General features: G+C 44.0%; 2 protein-coding genes across 3 annotated transcripts; one reads left to right on the top strand and one right to left on the bottom strand.

Annotated features, from left to right (window-relative positions):
• Positions 1-148: 148 nt before the first annotated feature.
• On the bottom strand, positions 149-5479 carry LOC106655741 (tyramine beta-hydroxylase). Its single transcript, XM_014376285.2, has 9 exons — positions 5280-5479; positions 4700-4853; positions 4449-4598; positions 4125-4372; positions 3129-3546; positions 2815-3045; positions 2570-2698; positions 2242-2416; positions 149-2098 (listed from the first exon to the last, which is right to left on the bottom strand). The coding sequence occupies exons 1-9, from the start codon at positions 5417-5419 to the stop codon at positions 1980-1982; spliced, it is 1764 nt and encodes a 587-aa protein (XP_014231771.1). The 5' UTR covers positions 5420-5479; the 3' UTR covers positions 149-1979.
• Positions 5480-8643: 3164 nt separating this feature from the next.
• LOC106655780 (putative phospholipase B-like lamina ancestor) lies at positions 8644-21432 on the top strand. Of its 2 annotated transcripts, none has more exons than XM_014376337.2 (5): positions 8644-9358; positions 16359-16924; positions 18172-18321; positions 18398-18644; positions 18906-21432. In XM_014376337.2, the coding sequence occupies exons 2-5, from the start codon at positions 16815-16817 to the stop codon at positions 20265-20267; spliced, it is 1869 nt and encodes a 622-aa protein (XP_014231823.1). In that variant the 5' UTR covers positions 8644-9358; positions 16359-16814; the 3' UTR covers positions 20268-21432. The 2 variants fall into 2 exon arrangements, with proteins under 2 accessions (XP_014231823.1, XP_014231822.1); XM_014376336.2 differs by lacking the exon at positions 8644-9358 and adding an exon at positions 12886-13215.
• The last annotated feature ends 271 nt before the right edge of the window (positions 21433-21703 follow it).

The following is a 21703-nucleotide window of genomic DNA, read 5'->3' as shown; positions in this document are numbered from 1 at the left end:
CTTGTGACGTCGTTGGGTGGGGAGCAAAATATTTCCGCTATTTTTCTCTTTTACAATACATGCATACTCGAGTCATCGTATGAATCACAGCAGTGAATGTTACTAATTGATAAATATTAACGGATCATTTTTTGTTACTGAAGCATTTACAAGTGAGGCATTTTCTAAGGAGCGTTCGCAGACGCATTCTTGTACTTCCATGGTAATCGCGTGATTTTCTTAAACTTGTAGGTTCTCAATAATGATAATTTTATCGGCAAGCAGTGAAGATAAATTAATTCAACTTTGAATAGACAAAAAAGTGCCTGATTAAAGCATATTAAAAAAATAATAATAATTTTCACATATAATATCCGTGTTCACCGAAAAGCTTACAAAAGACGATGAAAAAAAAGCAAAAAAAAAAAGAACATGATGCCAAAGAGAAAGTTGATCTCTTATTTGTCTTTACGGAGTAGTGTAGGCATCACGACGAGTTTCTGCAAACACATATTGTTTGTATGAGAATTGGCTGTACAAATTTGATTATAGTATGAATTTTCGACTTAATATAAAATTAGCTATAATTCATTCCAAAAAAAAAAAAAAATAAGTACATGGATCAGGAAGTTCACAGATTATAATGAATATCGGAAAGAGAACTTTTTTAGATAACAATTACTACCAATTTCTAGTATATTTGAAGTCAATGTTCGATCAATTTTAGCGATCAAAATCGTTTTTTAATCATAGAACCCATTTTATATCCAGTTTAACTTTCGATACTCTGTTTAGCAAGTAAAAATGAAAATTTAGAATGATGTATGAATGAGAAAACGTGTAAATGACCCGCCTTCATACCATATGTATTATATATTATCTTATACATTAGATTAACGAATAAATAATTCGTTATTCCTGCTGCAAGGAAAACTTTTGAGCATTTAAATTTTGTGTGTGTGGCTGCATATTTCATTTAGCATATAAGATGTCTTGTGATTCGAATTTTTAATTGATTTAAAAGAAAACGTTTTTATATATGTAACGTGTACGATACCAGTATGAATTTTAATGATTTTTTATATAATTATATACTATATTGTGTGGAATCGGAACGATGAACTGCTGTGTCCTTATTGCTAAATAATGACTTGCAGACGGTCAAAGGCAATGCTTATATATTATATTAACATACCTTATTTTTATTTGTACATTATTTTATTACATTTAATAGCATGTAAAGTTAAACGCTATTGCAAATATTATTAGATTATATGATATAGATATATATTATAATATTTAATACTTATTAACTTTTATTAAACAATTTATTTATTGTGTCTACTGCGAAATCGGAGAAAAAATATTTGTTACATTGAAAAAGCACTAAAATGCTTTGGCTTTGCTTATTGAAACTGTTTTTGGTAGTCATTCAGTCGACGTTAAATTCTATATGTATTTAATGATGCGATAACAAAATTTATTTATTTCATGACGAACTTGTACTATTTTGACGTCCAAAAATTATGCGGAAATCGAAATATAAGAGAAAAAAAGTTAACAAAAAATTCTGGAAATATACGAGAAAAATTTTTCAAACTTTTACTTGCCTCGTTGTGTTTGCCCATCATTTGCTATCGATTATTGTTTTTTTTTTTAAATATTGTACTTTTCTTATCAGCCATTTGAGTGGGAATTTATAATTAAGCGCCAGTAGAGGAACGTTGCACGATAATTTTCATGCATTTGTAACTTTTACAATACTTTTAAACAATTTTGGTTTATAATTTTTGTTTTTTATAATATTATTGTGGATTTTCGCATCGGCCGTCGTCTCTGCTCCAGCAAAGATACCTCGCGTGAAAATACAATACATTCATAATATAATGGCCAATTTCGAACAAGTCCAGACTTGCACGTTCGTTTCATTTTTTCTTTATTTCTTTCCTCCTCGTTTTGTCGTCATTTCTATCGAGCGTCGGAGAGCAGACACCTACACGTTATTGAGATTCGGGACAACTGCGCGCAGCAGGTGGCAGAGGTAGCCGCACCGGAGTCGCAGCTATGTTATCCCAGAGTCCGGGTAGTCTCGATCCGTCCGATCCATTGCACTGCATGCCTTGATTTTTTGTGGGGGGAAAAAAAGGATACGTCAGAAGAAATTAATAATAATATAACAGCTCGTATGCGCGGCTCAGAGAGAGAAGAAATTTAAAAAAAAAAAGAAAAGAAAGGAAGAAGAAAGGTGAGTAATTCTCTTACCAAGAGGCGCGACCTCGTAAAGATCGTGAAGCGCTGATACCCGAACTTTGGTCCACTCGATGCTCCGATAATTGTCGGATGTTCCTTTCTCGGCGCTCGTTCCCTGGCTCTCCCATTCGCGCATGTAGCGGAAATACGTCCTAAGCGCGTCATCGCTTATGGCGCTTTTGCAAACCTGACATTGAGCAAGAAAAGTAAAGGAAGAAAGAAGCGTCAAAAATTTCACAGAGGTGGAGGTTCTCTTGTATTCTAGGAATCGACCCGGTGCGAGTCGAAACACGCTTACGAGCAGCGTAGAGCAAATATTTATGCAGGTATTTGAACTCACCTCGAGCCGAGAGTTGGGATAGTAATGGACGTAATTGACGCACATCTCGTCGGATATGGCGAAGCCGCCCAAGGTCACGTTCTTGCGGTCGAGGGTCTCGTATGTGCAGGTCGTTATCAGAGAGTCACCCTGCGAGTCACGGGCCAATCGTTCCAACGATCGTATGTAATAATATCGCATTATAAACGAGATTTATCAGGAATGAAGTAATAAAATTAAGACATATGATCGTAACGATGCTTTACGGGCAATACGGTGACGGGCCTCGGCAGCAGTCGGATCTCCTGAAAGTGCGTGGAGTAATGACGATCGTAATTGAGCATGGGCAGCTCCTCGCCGTCGCGCACGTGACGCGTCAGGACGCGCCTGCCCGTGAGGTGGGTGTGCAGCTGCGAGCCAAAGATCTTGATCCCGGCTTGGCCGAGTCCGACCCCGGTGCACTCGGCGATGCAGTGGCCCGACAATTCGAACGCCTCCTACGCAACGAGGAAAAAAGTAAAAAAATACGTCGATTCTTCGGAGGCCTCGTCTCGATTTCCTCGTGTTGATCATTTTCTACCTGACCGGGTGGTATGGCCATCTTATCGGTGTACTCGAGGCCGAGCTCGATGACGCCGGCGTCGTAGCGCCTCAGACGCCTCGTGAACCAGAATCCGATGCCCGAGGAGTCGACGGCTCCGGCCTGCAGCTCGGGATTGTTGTAGTGCACCTCGAGCATGATGTAGCGATTGAAGCCGGGCCCGCCGATGGGCAGTCCGGCCTCCTGCGGATAGACGAAGTCGTCGGCGCCCATGGCCCAGGCGGCCAGCACCTTCTTGCAGATCTGCGTCTTGGCGGGCCGGGCGGGCGAGTCGCAGGGCCCGTCCCAGTCGGGCACCTCGGCCTCAGCCGGACCCGCGCAGTGGAACACCTCCATGTGGTGGACCAAGTGCTCGTTGCCCGACTGGATCGCCGGGCCGAATTGCAGCACGTGATGTCTGCGGCGCCCAAAATTATATTAATTGCGCATCAGCGGCGAGTCGGAGGTAAAAACACATTTTTTTTCTTCGTACTCGTCGTGTAAGATCAGTCGCGATTGCGGTCTCGCGCGATATTGTAGCTGTAGGCTCGGTGCGATTAAAATCCGCGGGTCGAAATTATACGCGAGGCCGATATGTATATAAAAGCTCGCGTCGCATTATCTTGACTTGCACTCGAGCCGATCGTCGCATTCGACTTGGTCGTTACAATTACTGCAGCTGCGACTTTGTAGTGTATTGCGTGCGGAAAGTTTTATCGTGGAAAATAAGAAAAAAAAGTTGTAATCTTGTTCTTTCTACCCGATGTTGCTCGTATTGCACGATCGTTCTCGCCAAGAAGTGTGTTAAATTTCCAAGATGTGCGCGCGTGTGATAGTCTCAACTACGCCAATAGAAAAGAACTCGCCGTTCGCCCGGGACATCGTGGTGCGCACGCTTTCCTGACAAGATTTTACACGCGCGTCCAAGAGTCGATTGCCTATAATAGTTTGGTTGGTATTTTTCTCTCTCGAGCTTTGTATCATTATTATACTGACTTGCGTCGAAGCGTCGCGGGCAGCTTTTGGACTCTGCACCAGTAGGTCGTCTCCTGGCTGGGCACCTGGACGCGATCGGCCTTGACCTCGTAGCGCCAGGCGTCGCTGGGGAAGGCGGGTTTCGGCTTGTGCCAGCGCAGCAGCTCGGTGCGCGACATACCTCGGCTCTTGGCGTCCTGCAAGCTCAGGCCCGCGAGCGAGGCCAGCGGTCCAGCTCCCTTTAGCCAGACCAGGTGAGTCGTTCCTCGCTGCGATGATCACCAGCGATTAAGATATACAAACGTTTCAATTATAACGATCATTTTTTCATGTAATAATATATACCTCGAGAACGTAATCGTGCTCGTCGCAAGTGTCGAATTTTCTCGTAAACGTGAACTTGGTCGTATTGGCGCGCTTCTTCCACTCGAAATTCTCGCAGTCCTGGCTGCGCTCGTCCAGATGTATTTTGCCCTCGGCGTCGCTCCAGGCATCCTTGAATTTTTTTTTTTGTTTTTGTTATTTTACTCCGATCGGAGCGTCGGAAAATCAATAACAAAATTATATCGATAGCGAGTTTTATATAATGTTATTACTTGTAAATGAGTCTCGCGATGCCAATCGAGCCATAAAATGCAATAATCCGCCGGGGCGTAATCGCCGTAATCGGAGAAACCAATTGCGAACCAAGAGTACTCCTCGGCTGCGTAATGTATCTCGGTGATGATCTGCTCGCTGGTATGATCGACTCTGCAATTGTACGATATATCAACATTGGAGGACGATATTTATTTTCTAGCTGATCCGCCATTTATCAATTTTGGAATCGTCGTGCACGGGTACTTTTAAATTTATATATTTTTTTTTTGTTTTCACAGATCGGCGACGTTGTAAAACGCGTACTCTACACATTTTCGAATCGATTGATACTTTTAATTATTCAATGTGACATTGATACCGATCAAAAATCTCGAGATATTTATGCTCGAGTTTTAAAAGCTCACATATTTTGATCGGCCTGCACTCTCCGCGGAACGCCGTCGAGCATTATCGTCGACGTCGATCTTATTAAACATTTTTTATATCTTATCGTTTACAAAAAAAATCCGCTTATTAATAGCGAAAAATCGCATCCGAGCAAAATTATGACAATACAATTATGTGTCGCGCACATACCTCCAGTGCATCGATGCTTCGGAGCCAAGGGGGAGCGAATGGACGTTGTTATCGTCATCGCGCCAAGCTTCGGCCACTCCACCGATGAACAACGCAATTTTCACAACTGTCAAGAAATATAACCACACTGAAGGTTTCATTGTTTTTTAATAAAAAGGCAAGACGTTGATGAAGTACTACTCGTCGACTGGGATAGTAAGAAGAAGCTTCGATTGTCACGCCGAGGACTCGGCAGCTCCGCAGTCTGTATCGCGAAAGGATTCCCGTTACGCGCAGGCTCCGATTTTCCCGTACAAAATTTTATGTGTGGGAGCCGTGGTAAGGGTAGAATCGCTTAGATACAACTTCTCCCTCCCCCGTTGATCTTCAAAATACTTTTCTAAATGTTCATTCCTGGATAGAGACGACCCTTTCTTTACTTAATTTCGTTCGTGCAGTTATTAAACAATGTGACTATGAAGAAGAGGAATAAAAAGATGAAGGAGGATTACGCGGGAGAGATATCTAAAATTTAGTCATGTAATTCAATGATAAGTCGTACGATTTTTCATAATCTACCAACGCGTATCAAAAACGCAGCGAAATCGCGAATCGATACCTGTCAATCACGACGCGTGAGATCGACGCTATGGAACACAACTACGCCATCAACTTTTCTACCGCATGACAAACAATTTTTTGTCCTCTTTTAAAGGTACCCTTTTAAATATGGTGGATCGTGCGAAACGGCAATTTGCACTGGAAACCGGCGTTAAAGAGACGAAGTAAAAAGTACATAAAAAGTAAAAAAGAAAAAAAGGAAAGAGGGGTAGGTAGAGAAGCCACGTACAATAGTCATATTACATTCCTTAGAATGGAGAGCCAGGCCAGGCGCAATCAAGAAATTCCGTGGCAGCTTCAACGCGGGGCCGCGCGCACACGCCATGTACAAAGAGTACCTATATGTGTTTCGTATTATATGAAGTTCCTCGCGGAGGCATTTCGATCTGTACGTGTGTGACTGGAATGATTCTCCACTACTTGCACTACTTTCAATGATCCGCGAATGAAGCCACGGTATCGCCTACATGAGATCTAATTCTCTTCCTCTCTTTTTTTTTTTTTTTTGAAGTTTTCATCGATTCTGCTCTATACAGTTTCGATGGAGCGTTAAAATGTGCGATGGAGACAAAAATGAGAAAAAGGGAAGAAAAAGAAAGTAATGCGCGCAAAGTTCGTAAGACGAGCTTCGAAAGAGAGAGAGAGAGAGAGAGAGAGAGAGAGAGAGGCGGGATGTATCGTTTGTGTGCGTGCGTTCGTTCTTTGAAATCGCCTCGCCGATTCGTATCGTGCACGCCGTGGCGTAGACGTCTTTATATAAATGCAGTCTCGAGGTCACGATTCGTCTGAGAGTCCTTTCCAACAATATACATCGCCTCCTTAAACTTAAATTCGAATCGTCGTCGGTCTTTGCCTTCGGTGCCACGCCGCTTTTATTTTTGGAACTCAATACAGCCTCGCACAGACGACACTCGGGCGTACATTAGACTATTACTGTATAGTTTTGATCTTGTAAATTCGAAATTCATTGGTATATAAGTATTATTTCCAATTATCATCGGTTTGATAAGAATTACTGCGGCTGCTGTTGCTTCTGAATCCAGAAAGAGAGAGAGAGAGATTGAGAGTGAGAGAAAACGAAAAACACGCAAATTGCCGAACTTTCATAGTATCATACTATATTTATACGGAGCGATGCTGAAACGTGAGTCGAATTTTGAGATGTATTCGTCGTAATTGCGTATCTAGCACACGAGCAAATTTCCCGATCTGCGACGGGGGAATATTATATTGTGCTATATTCTTTTTTGTTTGCATATAACGACAATATACGTCTCGTGGTGGCGGAATTTAGAGAATTTCATTTAGTCATATCTTTGAAAAGGAAAAGAATGGGATAAAACTGAGGACGATGACGACGATTCAAGCAGAAAAATGTGAAATTACGATTCAACAAGTCGGCGCACGGGTGGAGGTGACACACGCGCGGACACCCTGCGAATTCCGCCAAACATACGCACGCGTGCACGTGATCAGTGGGATGATTCAAAAGAGCCTAAATTTACTCTTTTCGACTCGTCATATTTTTGTGTACGCCCAAGTCATGGGTATATCATTCGTGACGTTATACGTTCGATGAATTCGATATATATCCGCATGTTCTGTGAATTTCAGCTGCCGAATGGAGTAAAATTCGACGCTTCGCACGTGTGCACGTGCATACAGCTCGTCCTCGTGCACCTATGCACGTTTCTCAATCGATTATTCTCACGAAATTTTTTTGCAACCAATTTTTTTACACACACGTATCCCCCCTAGGCTTGCAATTCGATTCCTCGGAGTATGCGCTCGTATTAACGTGACGTCACGCGTGACCCGTGCCGCTGGCCGCAGACGATTGTACCGCCGCTCAGCTGACGATCGAATTCAACAAAAAAAAAAAAATAATAATAATAATAATAATAATAAGTCGGTGCGCACTCGCGGTAGATGAGCTTGCGCTGCGCTAAGCTGATACGCCCATATAATGTATATAGCGCGATATGAAAAAATTGCCCGTGTCGAGCTGTAGCTGCTATTACGCGTGCGATCGTTTTCTTTTTCGTCTACATTGCACTTGAACTTGAACGTGAGAACGTGCCGAACTTACACAGGCGCAAGCGACTAATATTATAGTCGCGCGCTCGCGACGATTAGATCATTTTTTTGTACCAAAGCTGCCTTTTTTTGGCACGTACTCGTGTATAGGATTTCGCGATCAGCGTCGACGCTATTTTTCGTCAAAAATCGAAAGTCCATCGAGTGAATTTATAATCCATCGGGGAATAGCAAGCCTCGGCTTGGAGCGCGCGAGGTGCGTTGAACCAAAAAAGTTTGACAAAAAAAAAAGAAGAGAAAGAGAAAGAGAGAGAGAGAGAGAGAGGTTTCTTTTTTGCGAGAGAGGACTATCAAGAGGCCGATGAACGCCACACACGCACGACACCGGCGCTGCTGGTGCAGTGCACGAGTTAAATAGCATGGATAAAGCTGCAGAGATGGGCTTCCACAGAGAAGGAGGAGGAGGTAAAAAGAAAAGAGGGGAAGCACACGGATGAAACGTAAGAAAAGAGAGATATAACAGCTCGCTCGCATGTATAACACGTATAGCCGAGAGCTCTGCGTCTCTGTCTGGTTGGTCGTTTTGAGTCTACCATATGTCTGAAATCTCCCACCTCTCTCGAGGCTCGTCGTCGTCGTCGTTGTCTAGCGGCCCTCTCCGCTTCTGTTGCTGCTGCCGCTGCTGCCGATCGACTCGCCGCGTATTATATACACGAGCAGCGCCAGGCATGAATCGCTCGTTTTCAATATACACTCGTAAGCTCGCGCCGCTGTACCGACGAGCCAACGCCGCCTGAGACTTCAGTACTGGCTGGGCCACGCTTGCGAATATATATACACACACACTTACTTACGATACAACACAACGCACGGTTTATATCGGCAGAGAGAGTCCATGTCCTGTGGGCTTTTTACACACAATTCGACAGCTTGACCGAACGCAATTTTATTCATTCTTATCTTCGAGGCTACGCTGATCGAGTACATGATTAGAAATCAGTCAAAAATTTTAGTTCGTGGGCACGTATAATAGACAACGGAGCGATCGAAGATTCGTGCTAGACCAATAACGGAGAGAGCCACGAATTAACGGAGAACACTCGACGAAATTTGCTCCGACCTGCAATCGGTTCGTCGCAAGTACGTACCGCAACGCAGCAGTGAAAAGTAACGTACACACAAGCCTAGCGCCGCTACTTTGGTCGCAGATTAAATCGCGACCATCATACGCAAATCAGGTAGCCAAATCGAGCGAGACACTCACGGAGATTCGGAGCAACAGAAGCGACAACAAAAGTTCTCGTCGCTCGTGCAGTGGGTGCGTGTGCAGTGGGATAATTATCGTTTCTGAGCTGGCTGTAATCGTCGCTGCAACTCTGGAGAAATCACGCGTGTCACTCAGCACGTTACAGTGCGAGCGAGCGATCTTGTGCTATTTGGTGGTGAGTGTGCATCCATCCATAATTATTACGCGCAATGCGAAAACAACGACAATGACAACAGCTGCCGACTTTTTTTCTTCTTCTTCTTCTCTTTTTCGTGCACCGATCTTGAAAATAATAATCATGAGCGTCGACGTAGAATCGTGCGAAAACTCCGAACTTTCACACGCCACGGAAATTCGTGCGCGCACACGTACGCGATACACATGCGCAGAGCTGTCACTATTTTATCACACACACATAGGCACGTAGCGAGTGCGTGTGCGGCATGCTCGCTAACATACATATATAATATCTGTCTGTCTGTCTGTCCGTGTATCCATACATATGCTCGAAAGAAAAGATCGTTTCACGGGAAAAACCGTTGGCTGCACGGCAACACGTGATCGGCCGGGGGGAAAATGTTATGAGCGATTAGCGCGTAGCTGACATTCGTCGGCAGTGTTTGCGGCTGACTCGATACATACACGGAGCGAATATATTTTTTCAACTCCTTCCTTATTGATCTTGGCGTATACAATACTCGGCTCTATGTTGTACAGTCATGTGCACGGTTTCTTACCCGAGCTATCGGCAATTGTGCATCCAATCGTGCGTGCGTACGCAACGTAGCTCGTTGCTTTTCACACGATTATTCCATCGAGCTACAGTAGCGTCGAACCGCATGTAGTCAATTGTCACTTACGGCACATTTTGACTCGATTCTTTTTCTTTATAGGTTGCGTAAAATCCAAAGATTAGAATTCGAGATGAGCTCAACGCGAAAAAGTAGTCATTGGACTCGAGTGTTTGGCAATTTGCTCTTATCGTCTCGTTTAGTATATCAATTTGGAATTAATGAAGTCGCGATGTACATTATTGTGAGATTTTAGTCACGGGTTCCTAATGATTGTTCTAATAAATGAAATTTATCGAAAGATAACTTTGATCGCGGACCCTCGTTAATAAAGTTTGATCGTTAGTGTAGACTTTAATCCAAGTTTTTGGCCATCGAAAAATTCGCCAGATTCTCATTTAAAAAAGTTTCGTCGCTCTCTCGCTCTCATCTTCTCGAGTCGTAACGTTGTAAAAAGGTCGACGACACAGAAATCTACTTTGCAAAAAAAGAAAAGAGGAAAAAAATCTCGCTCGTCGATCGAGCGCCGCTTTATATACACACGCACACGTAACGCGGCGCGTCTCTTGCAAAACGTCGTGCGTTTGCAGCCGCAACCCTTTCTTCGACTATACTTACATACTATATACATACACGATCGAACGAGAGCTCGGCTCGATCGGCTGTGGCGCCTACAGTATCTACATGCGTATTATACGACCACCGCACCGAGTCTCGCGGCTAAAATGACATTGCCAACGAGTCCGCAATAATTCCGCGAGAATTTTCTCGAGACTCTGTTTTATGCATGTTATGTATATTGGAACTGATCGATTCAATTGCCGACGATTGTCTTCGCGTAATATTGCAGCATTCGAGCGCAATTGTCGGGCGCTTTTCGCGACTAAACGTACTACGCGATGCTGTGCGCGCCGAGGAATAATTCGATGGCGTCGTTCAAAGGCATGAATTGATACAAAACAAAATAGAGTTGCACAATACAAGAACGAGTTTTTTTCGTAATTATATCTTTAAAAAGGCTAATTCCAATGAGACCACGTAAAAAATACAAAAGCAGCTGATTGATACCGTTTGTGTTTAACGAGTGTATAATGGACTCGCACCGATGCCCGCGCCCGTTTGTATTTTTTCTAGTTCCGAAATGATGAATTCGTGCATGTTTATGTTTACATATCAATTGAAATGAAATTTCCCGTTTTCAGAACGAAACTTTTAGATAAGTTTTAACTTCTTTTTAGTATCTCTAACGTGCTTAGATATTGATAAAACGGCCGGCCGGGCCTCTGCTCACTCCGCACATGTGTGAAATTGGAATAATCGACGATGTTTCTCGAAATACTTCATACATTCATCGAGATCTTTAAGGTTTACTCACTCGTTATCTAATTTATGAATAAGAAAAAAGATGATGCGCATCAGTAACATATCCAACTAAACAAAAGTCTAAAAATGTCTCATCTTTTATAAATCAGCGGCCTACGTAATTGATTCAAACGCAGACCCGCATCGTTATTAATTCGAATCGTTTCATTTTAAGTGTGTACTGTTACGTTTTTAATGTACGTGTAAGGTCGATGAGATTTTTATGAGAGCGCAAAAATAATTACTGCAATCGTGCAGATGATTGTGCGTTGAGCGCAAAAAACCTCTCAGTCCACTATACAGTTTCGAAAAATTTTAAATTCAGAATAGGTCATTTAAATGAAACAAACATCGCGAATCAAAGCACGCGATTAGATAAAAAAAAAGCCGCACAGTCTCGGAAGTCGAACGAGCTATACGGTAATTAAGTTACGGAATATTTCCAAGTGCGCGAGTACGCGTTTTGGGCAAAACTCGAGTCTCCAAAATATCCCACGCGCACGCGATCGTTTTTTACAATATGCCAATAAAATAATAATATACACGCGGTTGTGTTGGTATAGGCGCGACGCGCAAATTTCCATTCATAAAAGCTCGCGAGGCGCGAGAAAATAATATTTTCGTACGCATCGAAGCGGGGTAAACAAACACAGCGCAGGTATATATCGCTATATTATGAATCGGAGACCGTTCGAGTTTTCTTCCGCGCACGAAAATTCAAAACAACGGATTACGTCATTGGAGCGCGCGCTGCAGCCCGATCGCATATTATTGCTCCAATATATACAGGCGATATCGAGCCGGGCGGTGTATATGTGCCATACAGAGGGTCAATGACCTCAATGAGCATGAGCATAGCAATCGACGGTCCCCGTGATATTGTTCGCCGAGCTATAGAGAGAGAAAGATGAGTCGCGCGATCGATTTAAAAGCTCGTGATGATATTAATTGATTTGTGGGACGCTGCGACGAGCTACTGCTCTCGGTGCGATATGGTGTCTCCTTTCGATTATTATATTCAATTGACGATGGTAAATGTAGGCTATATACGAAATTGACTGCACTCGGCTGTGTACATAATGACGCGAAATCGCGAACGAACGCTGCCTCGAGCGAGCCAATAGAAGTTCGAGCTGCGATCGCCGACAATTATTGCTCGTTTGAGGCTTTTAATTTCTTCGCCTCTTATGCGGTTCTCGCGATTATTAACGAGCACGAGCCAATCGCAATAAATACACATATAAATTTACATCAAGCATCGAGTGCATCTTTTAACAATAAAAGATCGTTTCGCATGCCAATTATGAAACGATTCGCCGATCTACCGAGTTTACATGTATATGTATAAAGCATAGACAGCGTATACGTACGCGAATTGGTAAAATTTATTTATAATCTATCGTTGCGGCGTGTATACATGTACGAACTGGCATACGTACAGCAAAGCTAGTCTCTTTGTCCGATCGACGTCGAGCTGCACTGCCGATGCCGAGATCCGGAACATGCATCATAAACGCCGCGCGCGGCTACACACTTATCGTCAGTTGCAGCGCGAAATTTGCGCGCGTAATAGCTGCCGCGGTGCAGTAGGTGCGCGTGTGCAGTGTCAGATAGCGGCGGCGCTTCGTCGTTAATTATGTGGAATTTTTTCAACAATCTGTTCTGCGCCAACAGCGACGGTACCGGCAATAGCAGTGGCAATCTTGTCCTGGCCAATTGCGCCTCGGGCCTGCGTCGCGGCATCAACTTTAACAAGTCTTACATCAACGAGATTCTGCTCAATTGCCTCGTCAACGAAGTCATCGGTCTTTTTTTCTAGAAGCTGCTGCGCAGAATAATAGCGATGCTGTACGTAGAGCTCGCACCTACGCAGTACTGGGTACGTAGAGCGTGTCCAAGGAAGATGCCATGCGGCAGTTTTGCGCTTGTTTTTCTCTCTTCTCCGATAAACGGCGAGTTATGTATAGCTTCCGCAGTTATTTTCCAAACGTCCTCTGAAATCTATGCTCGAAAGGGGAATCGAATTTCCGTACACTTCTTTTCCCCCCCGTCAAGCGAAAAATCGATGTTCGTTTGGAAAATCTTTTAATCAATACTCTCTTGGCCTTCGTAATTATATATTAGCAGCTACGAGCCGAAACACATCGCCGATGGGCTTTAACGATTAATCGATATATTCGTATTATGGCAGCTATGCGCGACGTGCTTAATCTTGGCTGTCAGCCACGAATCGCCCGAGAGTCCATTACAATATGCCAAAGGCAGTTCGTCACCGATATAATAACTCGATGTTTCGCTCGCTTAAAATATCAAGAACGTTAAAACAATCGTTGCAACGACAATAAACCATACAAGCTTCCGTATATACACAAGATTTCAAATAGTTGCAGCTCTAACGAAGCTTATATCTGGGTGTGTATATATGCTACGTACGGTCACACGGCGAACACTAATTAAGCGTAAAGAAGAGAAGAGAGAGAGAGAGAGAGAGACTTGGACCGAGGCGCGCGCCAAAGACCTTCGCCTTGACACTCGCACACTCGTGCACTACGTACACATGCGTATATTAAGATCCTCTAATTTCATTCGGTCACGTAACGCAACGACATGCGCATATGTACTTCGATCGCCGTGCACGATCGTACGAAGATTATACACATCTTCGCTGTTTATCACGTTTACGTTATAAACTTCTCCTCGAGATGTATATGAGTATACAAGCAACTATAAATGTAAACATGTGTATGCATACTGTTTGCAACTGTTATAAAATCCAATACGACCTTCGATGATATTATTGTCTAATTTTACTACGAATCGAATCGAGCGTCAGCGAGAATTCCGGAACGGAAGTGTCATACGGTGTGCGGCTGCGTTGCTGCTTCTACTGTTTCAATTCTGTAAACTAAATTCAATCGATGATTTTCTCATTTTTCGATCGATGCCTACGAAAACACATTAATATACGTATCGCTTGGCGAACGACACTCGATCGGTATTAGTTTGTACATCGCTCAAGCTCTTCATCATTACAGCTGCTATACTCGCATGGTGTTACAATATGAGGCACATCGAAACTGTCAACTTAATTGGTCACATATATTATCGACTCACGAGGGCAGCGATCTCGAGATTCGTCGTATGTGTATTTGTGCGTGTGTGTGTGTGTGTGTGTGTGTGTGTGAGTGTGTCATAGACGTCAAATAACGTGTGGATGTACACATAGTTGCTCACCCGATGTGACGCTCGTAGCGATTGGCCATACGAAACATAGCATTTGATTTTTTTTCTTTTTCTTTTTTTTCATCAATCAATTTTCACCCAAAAGTTATATTTACCAACTTTTTTTTTATAAATAAAATCGAACTCTTCTATAATGCCTGTAAGGCAAATTCAAGGTGAAGCTTCCATGTTCGGCGACGTACCGTCGTAATACGCATACCAATCGATTGCGAAAAAAATATGTCGAAAAAAAAAACATATCGATCAAGTATGCTTAGGAGATTATATAGACGTGTAAAAGCTATATGAGCAATTCTCCAAATGAAACGCATTTTTGGAGGTAGAATCGCGACAAATTTTTTTTTCAACCTACGCGGATACGGACCCCCGGGAAATGTTTTTGGGGGTCCTAGGAACATGTAACCACGTAGGAACCATTGAAATTTCAATAGTGCTTATTTTTATAGCTACTTTCGTGATTTAGAGGACGAAAAATCATGTTTTCTCGTAATAATTGCTAATGACTCAATTTCTAAGTGGCTGAAAAAATATCAAAACTCATTTCAGAAAAGTGTCTGACTATTCCATTCGATAGGAAATTTTCTCAGCTTTCCGATGGCGATATCAGATTTTTCGATACATGCATATTCATTGAGAAATTCACCACCGAACATGCCGAGCTAAATATCTCGAAAAAATCAGTACGGAAAAAGTGCTTTTTATGGCTTATTTTTGATTTTTCCTCGTGAAAATGAAATTTATCGAAAAATCTGACAACACCATAAGAAAGCTGAGGAAATTTCCTATCGAAAGCATATCTTTATTTATTTTTTCGGTGGAATTACGAGCTAGTTTTGATTGTAGCGAGCCGAAAACCTCGCGACCGCGCTGAATCAGCTCGGAAACAGAAAACAGCGAACAACGTGAAAGAAATTCCCATGTATAACATTGTAATTCCACCGAAAAAATAAATAAAGATATGCTTTCGATAGGAAATTTCTTTGGCTTTCTCATGGTGTAGTCAGATTTTTCGATAAATTTCATTTTCACGAAGAAAAATCGAAAATAAACCTCAAAGATCACTTTTTCCGTACCGAGTTTTTCGAGATATTTAGCTTGGCATGTTTGATGGCGATTTTCTCGATGAATGTGCGACTTATCGGAAAATCTGATACCACCATTGGAAAGCTGAGAAAATTTCCTATCGAACAGAGTAGCCAGTTATTAGTTTTAAATGAGTTTTGATACTTTTTCAGCGACTTAGAAATTGAGTAATTAGCAATTATTACGAGAAAACATGATTTTTCGTCCTCTAAATCACAAAAGTAGCTATAAAAATAAGCACTATCGAAATTTCAATGGTTCCTACGTGGTTACAGGTTCCTAGGACCCCCAAAAACATTTCCCGTGGGTCCGTATCCACGTAGGTTGAAAAAAAAATTTGTCGCGATTCTACCTCCAAAAATGCGTTTCATTTGGAGAATTGCTCATATAGCATTCGACCCTGCGTTTATACAGGCTTTGCTTTGAAAGCGATCATCGCAAGCTCGACACGCGAATCAAATGACACACACACACATGAACACATCCAAACTTTGACGTGCACCGCCGTAAAATCTATACGCCCAACGAAAAGTCAAACGAAAAAGTAGAAGGAAAAAAAAAGAATTTCTAATTTTATCTAACGGGGGATGTGTCGGGTCGACAATCAGTCGCTCGTCACTCGCCCGCGCGACCGATCGCGAGCTTCAAGCGTCTCTTAATAATTTGGCTCTTCGGCTTCTTTTGTGTGATTCGCAGAACCAGAATTTGAGATACCGAGGCAGCAGGAGGTTCAGCCGAAGAAGATCGCATCTACATCTGCGAATAGCGTGAGGATCGAGGCGCGCGACATCGAGCAGCAGTAGACGCACACAAGACAAGACAGCAAAAGACTCCTGATAGACGGTTCAGTCCGTTCCGCGAGCTGACTACACCACCACCCCCGTAATCGATGGGTTGAGAAACGCGAGTCTGGTTTTTTTTTCTTTTTTTTTTTTTCTATTTTCTCTACTACGTCGTACTCGCTCGCACGCAATCACGCGCGCGCGAGCAACGATCGTGTACGGAGAAAAATTAATTAACCATTGAGAAGTGCGCGCCCGATTGGGGTCGTGTTGAGGGGCTTGTAAGCGAGCACACTTGGCCTGTATACAGCAACACCACGACGCGCTGCCGAAGATTCGTGTATGCGTGCTAATCATCGTCCAATGAGCCATGTTGAAGGTAGTGGGCGCCTCGTGGCTGCAGACTCGCATCTCCACCTGCATACTGCTGGCCGTCGTGATTTTCGGCATAGGCATCATCGTATTTGCCGGCTACGGACGGTGAGTGTCACGTGATATTATATCAATCAAACTCATTTTCTTTTTTTTTTTTTTTTAATATTATTATATACTATGTAGTGAGTAAGAGCTATAATATATGTATGCATCATAAGAAGCGAGAAAAAAAAAGATCCACGTGCGAGCGATATGTGTAATTCGCAGCACATACATAAAGATAACGGGCCTCTCTCTCTCTCGGCTTCTCGAGCGTAGTATATAGTGTTACCGCGTCTAACGCAACGAGACCACATGCAAGCTCGCGTCTATACACTCACGATACGTCGGGAGGTTTCATGTATATATGACGTGCACTCGAAGCGTCAAACTGGAACCATCGAGCATACGTAATATAATAATCATCACGATATAGCGACGACGAGGATACGCGGTCTATATCAAATGAAAAGATTTCGATGCTCGCTAGCGATCATCGCGCGCGCGGCTTATCGCTGGGATCCGCGTACGTAAACAGCAGCCAAAGGCGCGCCCGAGAGTATATTATTTCATTGATTACGACCTGTCTCGACGTTGGCTCGCATTCGACGAAGATCAAGTTCGCGAGCGCACGAGCACTGCGCAAGCTGCAGCTCGTCGTGCATCGCTGCTGCAAGCTCGAGTCGTCCGGCTCCGTGCGTACTGTATCAGCATTTAAATGACGCAAGCAGGAGGGATGGCGTCAATGTACATTGTATCGGTATGATATAACGAAGGAATGAAAGTGCGCATGCCGCGCACGCGTGAGATAATGAAGACCACGATTCGTCGGACCTCGTGTGCGCTGTATGTGCGGTCGTTTTTTTTTATATCGAAGTTAAGTTGAGCGCTCGAATCGATCGATTAAAGTACGAGCGAGAATACATACATTATAAAGGAGCGATAGAGAGAGAGAGAGAGAGAGAGAGAGAGAAAAAAGAAAGAAGGAAAACATGCGTGCGTGTGTGCACAAGCCGCTCGATTGAAAAACGATATCCGCGCCAGTGCGAGCTAATGTTTCTTTGATCGCTCCTAAACGCTCTTTCGCGATGATATAGATATTGTATGTATTTCTAAACACGGTACGCGTGGCTTGTCGTTTACCGCGACCATGAGATCATATTCATAGCTCACCCGGGCGCAAATAGCCTATATAAAATAGCTTGGATCGATCGACTTTCGTATAGCAGTTCGTATCACATGGAATTCATAACATTTGTATACACGTTTAGTATTTATTATTACTTTCCTCGTTCTCTCTGTCCTCTCTTTAGCTCCGTGCAAGATGGCATGTACTCGGCGACGGTCAGGTGGAAGGAGCGAAACGGCTACAGAATTGAGTTCTGGGGACAGGGCAACGTCTTGACCAACTTGCCGATGGGCGTCGCGCGAGCTTACTACCAGACCAGCCTACTCCACTCGGGGTAATTATAACGAACGACGAAAATTCCATCACCATAATTCTTTAGCTCTATTCAATATTATCATGCGTTCGTGTAGTTGGTCGCTCGTGGAGATCGAGACGTCGGGCGAGTATCCGGACCACGTGCAGGCCTACGCGGCGGGACTGCTCGAGGGCAGCCTGACCTGGCAGCTGATCCATCATCATTGGCTCAACACCGTTAAAGCGGCCTGCGCGCCTCGGGCCACCCTCTGCCGGAAGATGCGTCGCTACCTCAAGGAGAACATGCAAAGCTCGCGAGACAACGCCGAGAAGCTGCACACCGAGGATTCGTTCTGGCATATGGTACCGATACTTTTTATCGATTTTTCACTCTGCGCTTAACGATCTCCTATACCATAGTAGCTCTAACAAATTACATAATAATTTACTAACCAGCAACGTGTATCGTTATGTTTTCGCTGCTAACATCCAAATTAACAAAGGATCCTTAATTAATCAGCGAGTCCAGGTACTAATCAAGCTCGTAACGAACAATTAATAATCGCGTAAATCACTGAAATCCTATTGGTGAGCGAACAATTGAATAAAACCGATCGATCGCAGGTACATCTGTTCAACAAACAACTGGACGGCATGATAGACGGCTTCCGGTTCGCCGTGCACCGCAATCGCAAGCCCGAGGTGATGATCGACAAGGAGGACTTTTACTGGCTGGCCATGGCCTCGGATCTGCCGGATCTCGAGCGGGCCAACAACGGCACGCAGAACCACATCGCCTCGGACGGCATGATCGTGCTGAAGGCCATGGCGAGGGAGCACTTCGAGCCGCTCATGGCCCTGGCGCACAACACCGCGGCGCCCTACTCCAAGATGCTGCGCATGATCAAGAAGTACAAGTTCGCCTATCATCGCACGGTGAGCGAGGGCAGCAGCGCCGAGGACGACGCGGACGGCGGCGGCGACAACTTCGTCAACGGCGAGGAGCTCGTGGCCGGCCAGTCGATCGTCATGACGTCCTATCCGGGCGCCCTGTCCTCCCAGGACGAGAGCTACTGGATCACGGGCCCGGACAATCGGGAGCTCGTGCTGGCGGGCACCCCCCTGGTCGTGACGCAGCGCAGCCTCTGGAGCCGTCTGCAGGCCAAGGACCGGGTCATGTCGCCGGCGCGCATCATGGCGGCCAATCGGCTGGCCGAGGACCTGGCCCACTGGTCGCAGCTGCTCGGGCGCCGGAACAGCGGCACCTCGAGCCGTCAGTGGCTCGGGGTCGAGCCCAAGATCGGCAGCGTCGGCCTCGTCGAGCAGATGTCCAACATCACCGAGTACCAGGACCTCACGGACGAGTTCAAGCGGACGGGCTTCGTGGCGTGCACCGGCGCCCCGAGGAGCGCCAAGTTCCTCGAGTTTCGCTCGATGGACAAGTGCGTGATCAAGGCCGAGAAGCTCGCCTCGCTCCAGGCCAACATCAGCAGCGTGGATCGGCTCAGGCGTCTCATGAGCGGACACGTCGACTTGGACGGTGACGACGACGACGAGGACGAGGACGAGAACAACGACGATAGCGAGAGCGACGAGAACAGCCAAGAGAACGAGGTCGGCCCGAAGAGCACGACGACGAGCAGCGAGACGCCGCTCAGCATCGTGTCCCTAGCCATCAACGGCAACGGCAACAACTTGGTCCTGGACAGCAACGTGGACGCGACGGCCGGCGACGAGGACACGGCCCAGCTGCTGGCCTATCGCGGCGACCTGACACCGATTCCGCGGCCCCTCGGGGTCATCGACACCAAGCTCTTCGTCTTCGATCTCGACGGCGTCGACTCGTTCGAGGCGCGCTCGGGACCGCCCCGTCACCTCGACTCGCCGGCCTTCGCCTGGAACGTCAGCTTCCCCAACACCTCGCATTACGGACAGCCCGAGGAGTTCCCCTTCGAGCCGATCAAGCCCCAATGGTATTGGCAATGACTACACGATTCGCCTCTCCACGACCTCGATTTATGGGCGCGCTCGCAAATCCGAATAAATTATCACCGCCGCGACCAGTCATTGTCATTCAACTTTTTGTTTTCTCGAAATCTTTTTGGAAGCCGCAAGAGTTTGTGTATTTTACGTTAATGCCCACGAAACAAATGTGTTCTCCGGATAATAAACGAACGTCAATTAATTAATAAGTGATTGAATGAGTGCTGAATGAGTGTTGTTTGTAGAAATTTTGCTCGTCGAGATATTTTAATGAAAGAGAGAAAATCTACGTGACATTTATACAATAATTGTTTTTGTTTGTTTTAAATGCAATATATCTGTGATATATATCTTAATGACGTTCGAGTAAATTATAGAGAAATTTTTTCATGCTTCTATCGGCATCACCCGCGTCTCGTTAAAAATGATGGGGAAACCTGAGCGTGAAATTTCAATCGGTATACGAAATTACTAATGCGAATGAATGTATGTAAGTGTGTGTGTGTGTATTTGTACGTCTTGAACAAAAATTAGTCGAAAACGATATTATAATTAATTATGTGTACCAACGATCGACTCTTGTCGCTTTCAAAATGAAATTTTTAATTCGCGCGTGGCCCAAACTGAACAAAAAAGCAGCTGTGAAATCGAAATTGTATTGTATATTTATTAAAAATTGAGCTAGAACAAAATTAACGGGAATTGGTAATATTGAAAATTACGCATCAAGGAGACAATCTCGTATTCTCGGATCTGACGTGCTCCATTATAAACAGCCACGAGTACGCTTTATTATATTATAACTTTATAATATAATAATATATTATAACTTTATTAGGTTTTTTAGAAAATTTTATCGGATTTTTAATTCTAATGACCTTTCGTCTGGATTTTTTTATCGAAAAAAAAGAAAACAATATATCAATTAAATGTGTTCATCTAATTTTTACGAATGATCGATGTAAATTTTATAAAGAAAAACTTTTTACATTGTCATACGCAATGTATTGTAAAACGAATACTAGAATTAAGTCGAACGAAATAAGAGAAAAAATGTGTAGTATTGTATTGTATACCGTACCGGCTGCTTCACATGGCTCATTGTATTAGTGTCTCAATGGTTAATTTTTTTTTAATAACAAAATAAAAATTTTAGAAAAATGGAAAAGTATTTCGGTCTATTTACTTACCTTGAATCAACCTGAACTCCTCCCTACCCAAAAATAACAGAATAAAAAAGTACGACGTTGTATCAAATGTGAAAGTTGCAAAATATTCGAATCAATCGGCCAATATATAAAATAAATAAATCAATGAAAAATTGCTGTTTTATTTGATACTTGCAATTGGCAAACAATTTTGCATTCGGACTGCGTGTAGTATCAAGTCCATGCCTGCCATCGCACGGCGTCTTGCATTACCTCGTGTGCAATGTATAG

This window comes from Trichogramma pretiosum, unplaced genomic scaffold (genome assembly GCF_000599845.2).
Source record: "Trichogramma pretiosum strain Unisexual culture from Peru unplaced genomic scaffold, Tpre_2.0 scaffold76, whole genome shotgun sequence".
NCBI lineage: Eukaryota > Metazoa > Arthropoda > Insecta > Hymenoptera > Trichogrammatidae > Trichogramma > Trichogramma pretiosum.
Note: the sequence above shows the minus strand (reverse complement) of the source record. Positions and strands in the feature narration are given on the sequence as shown.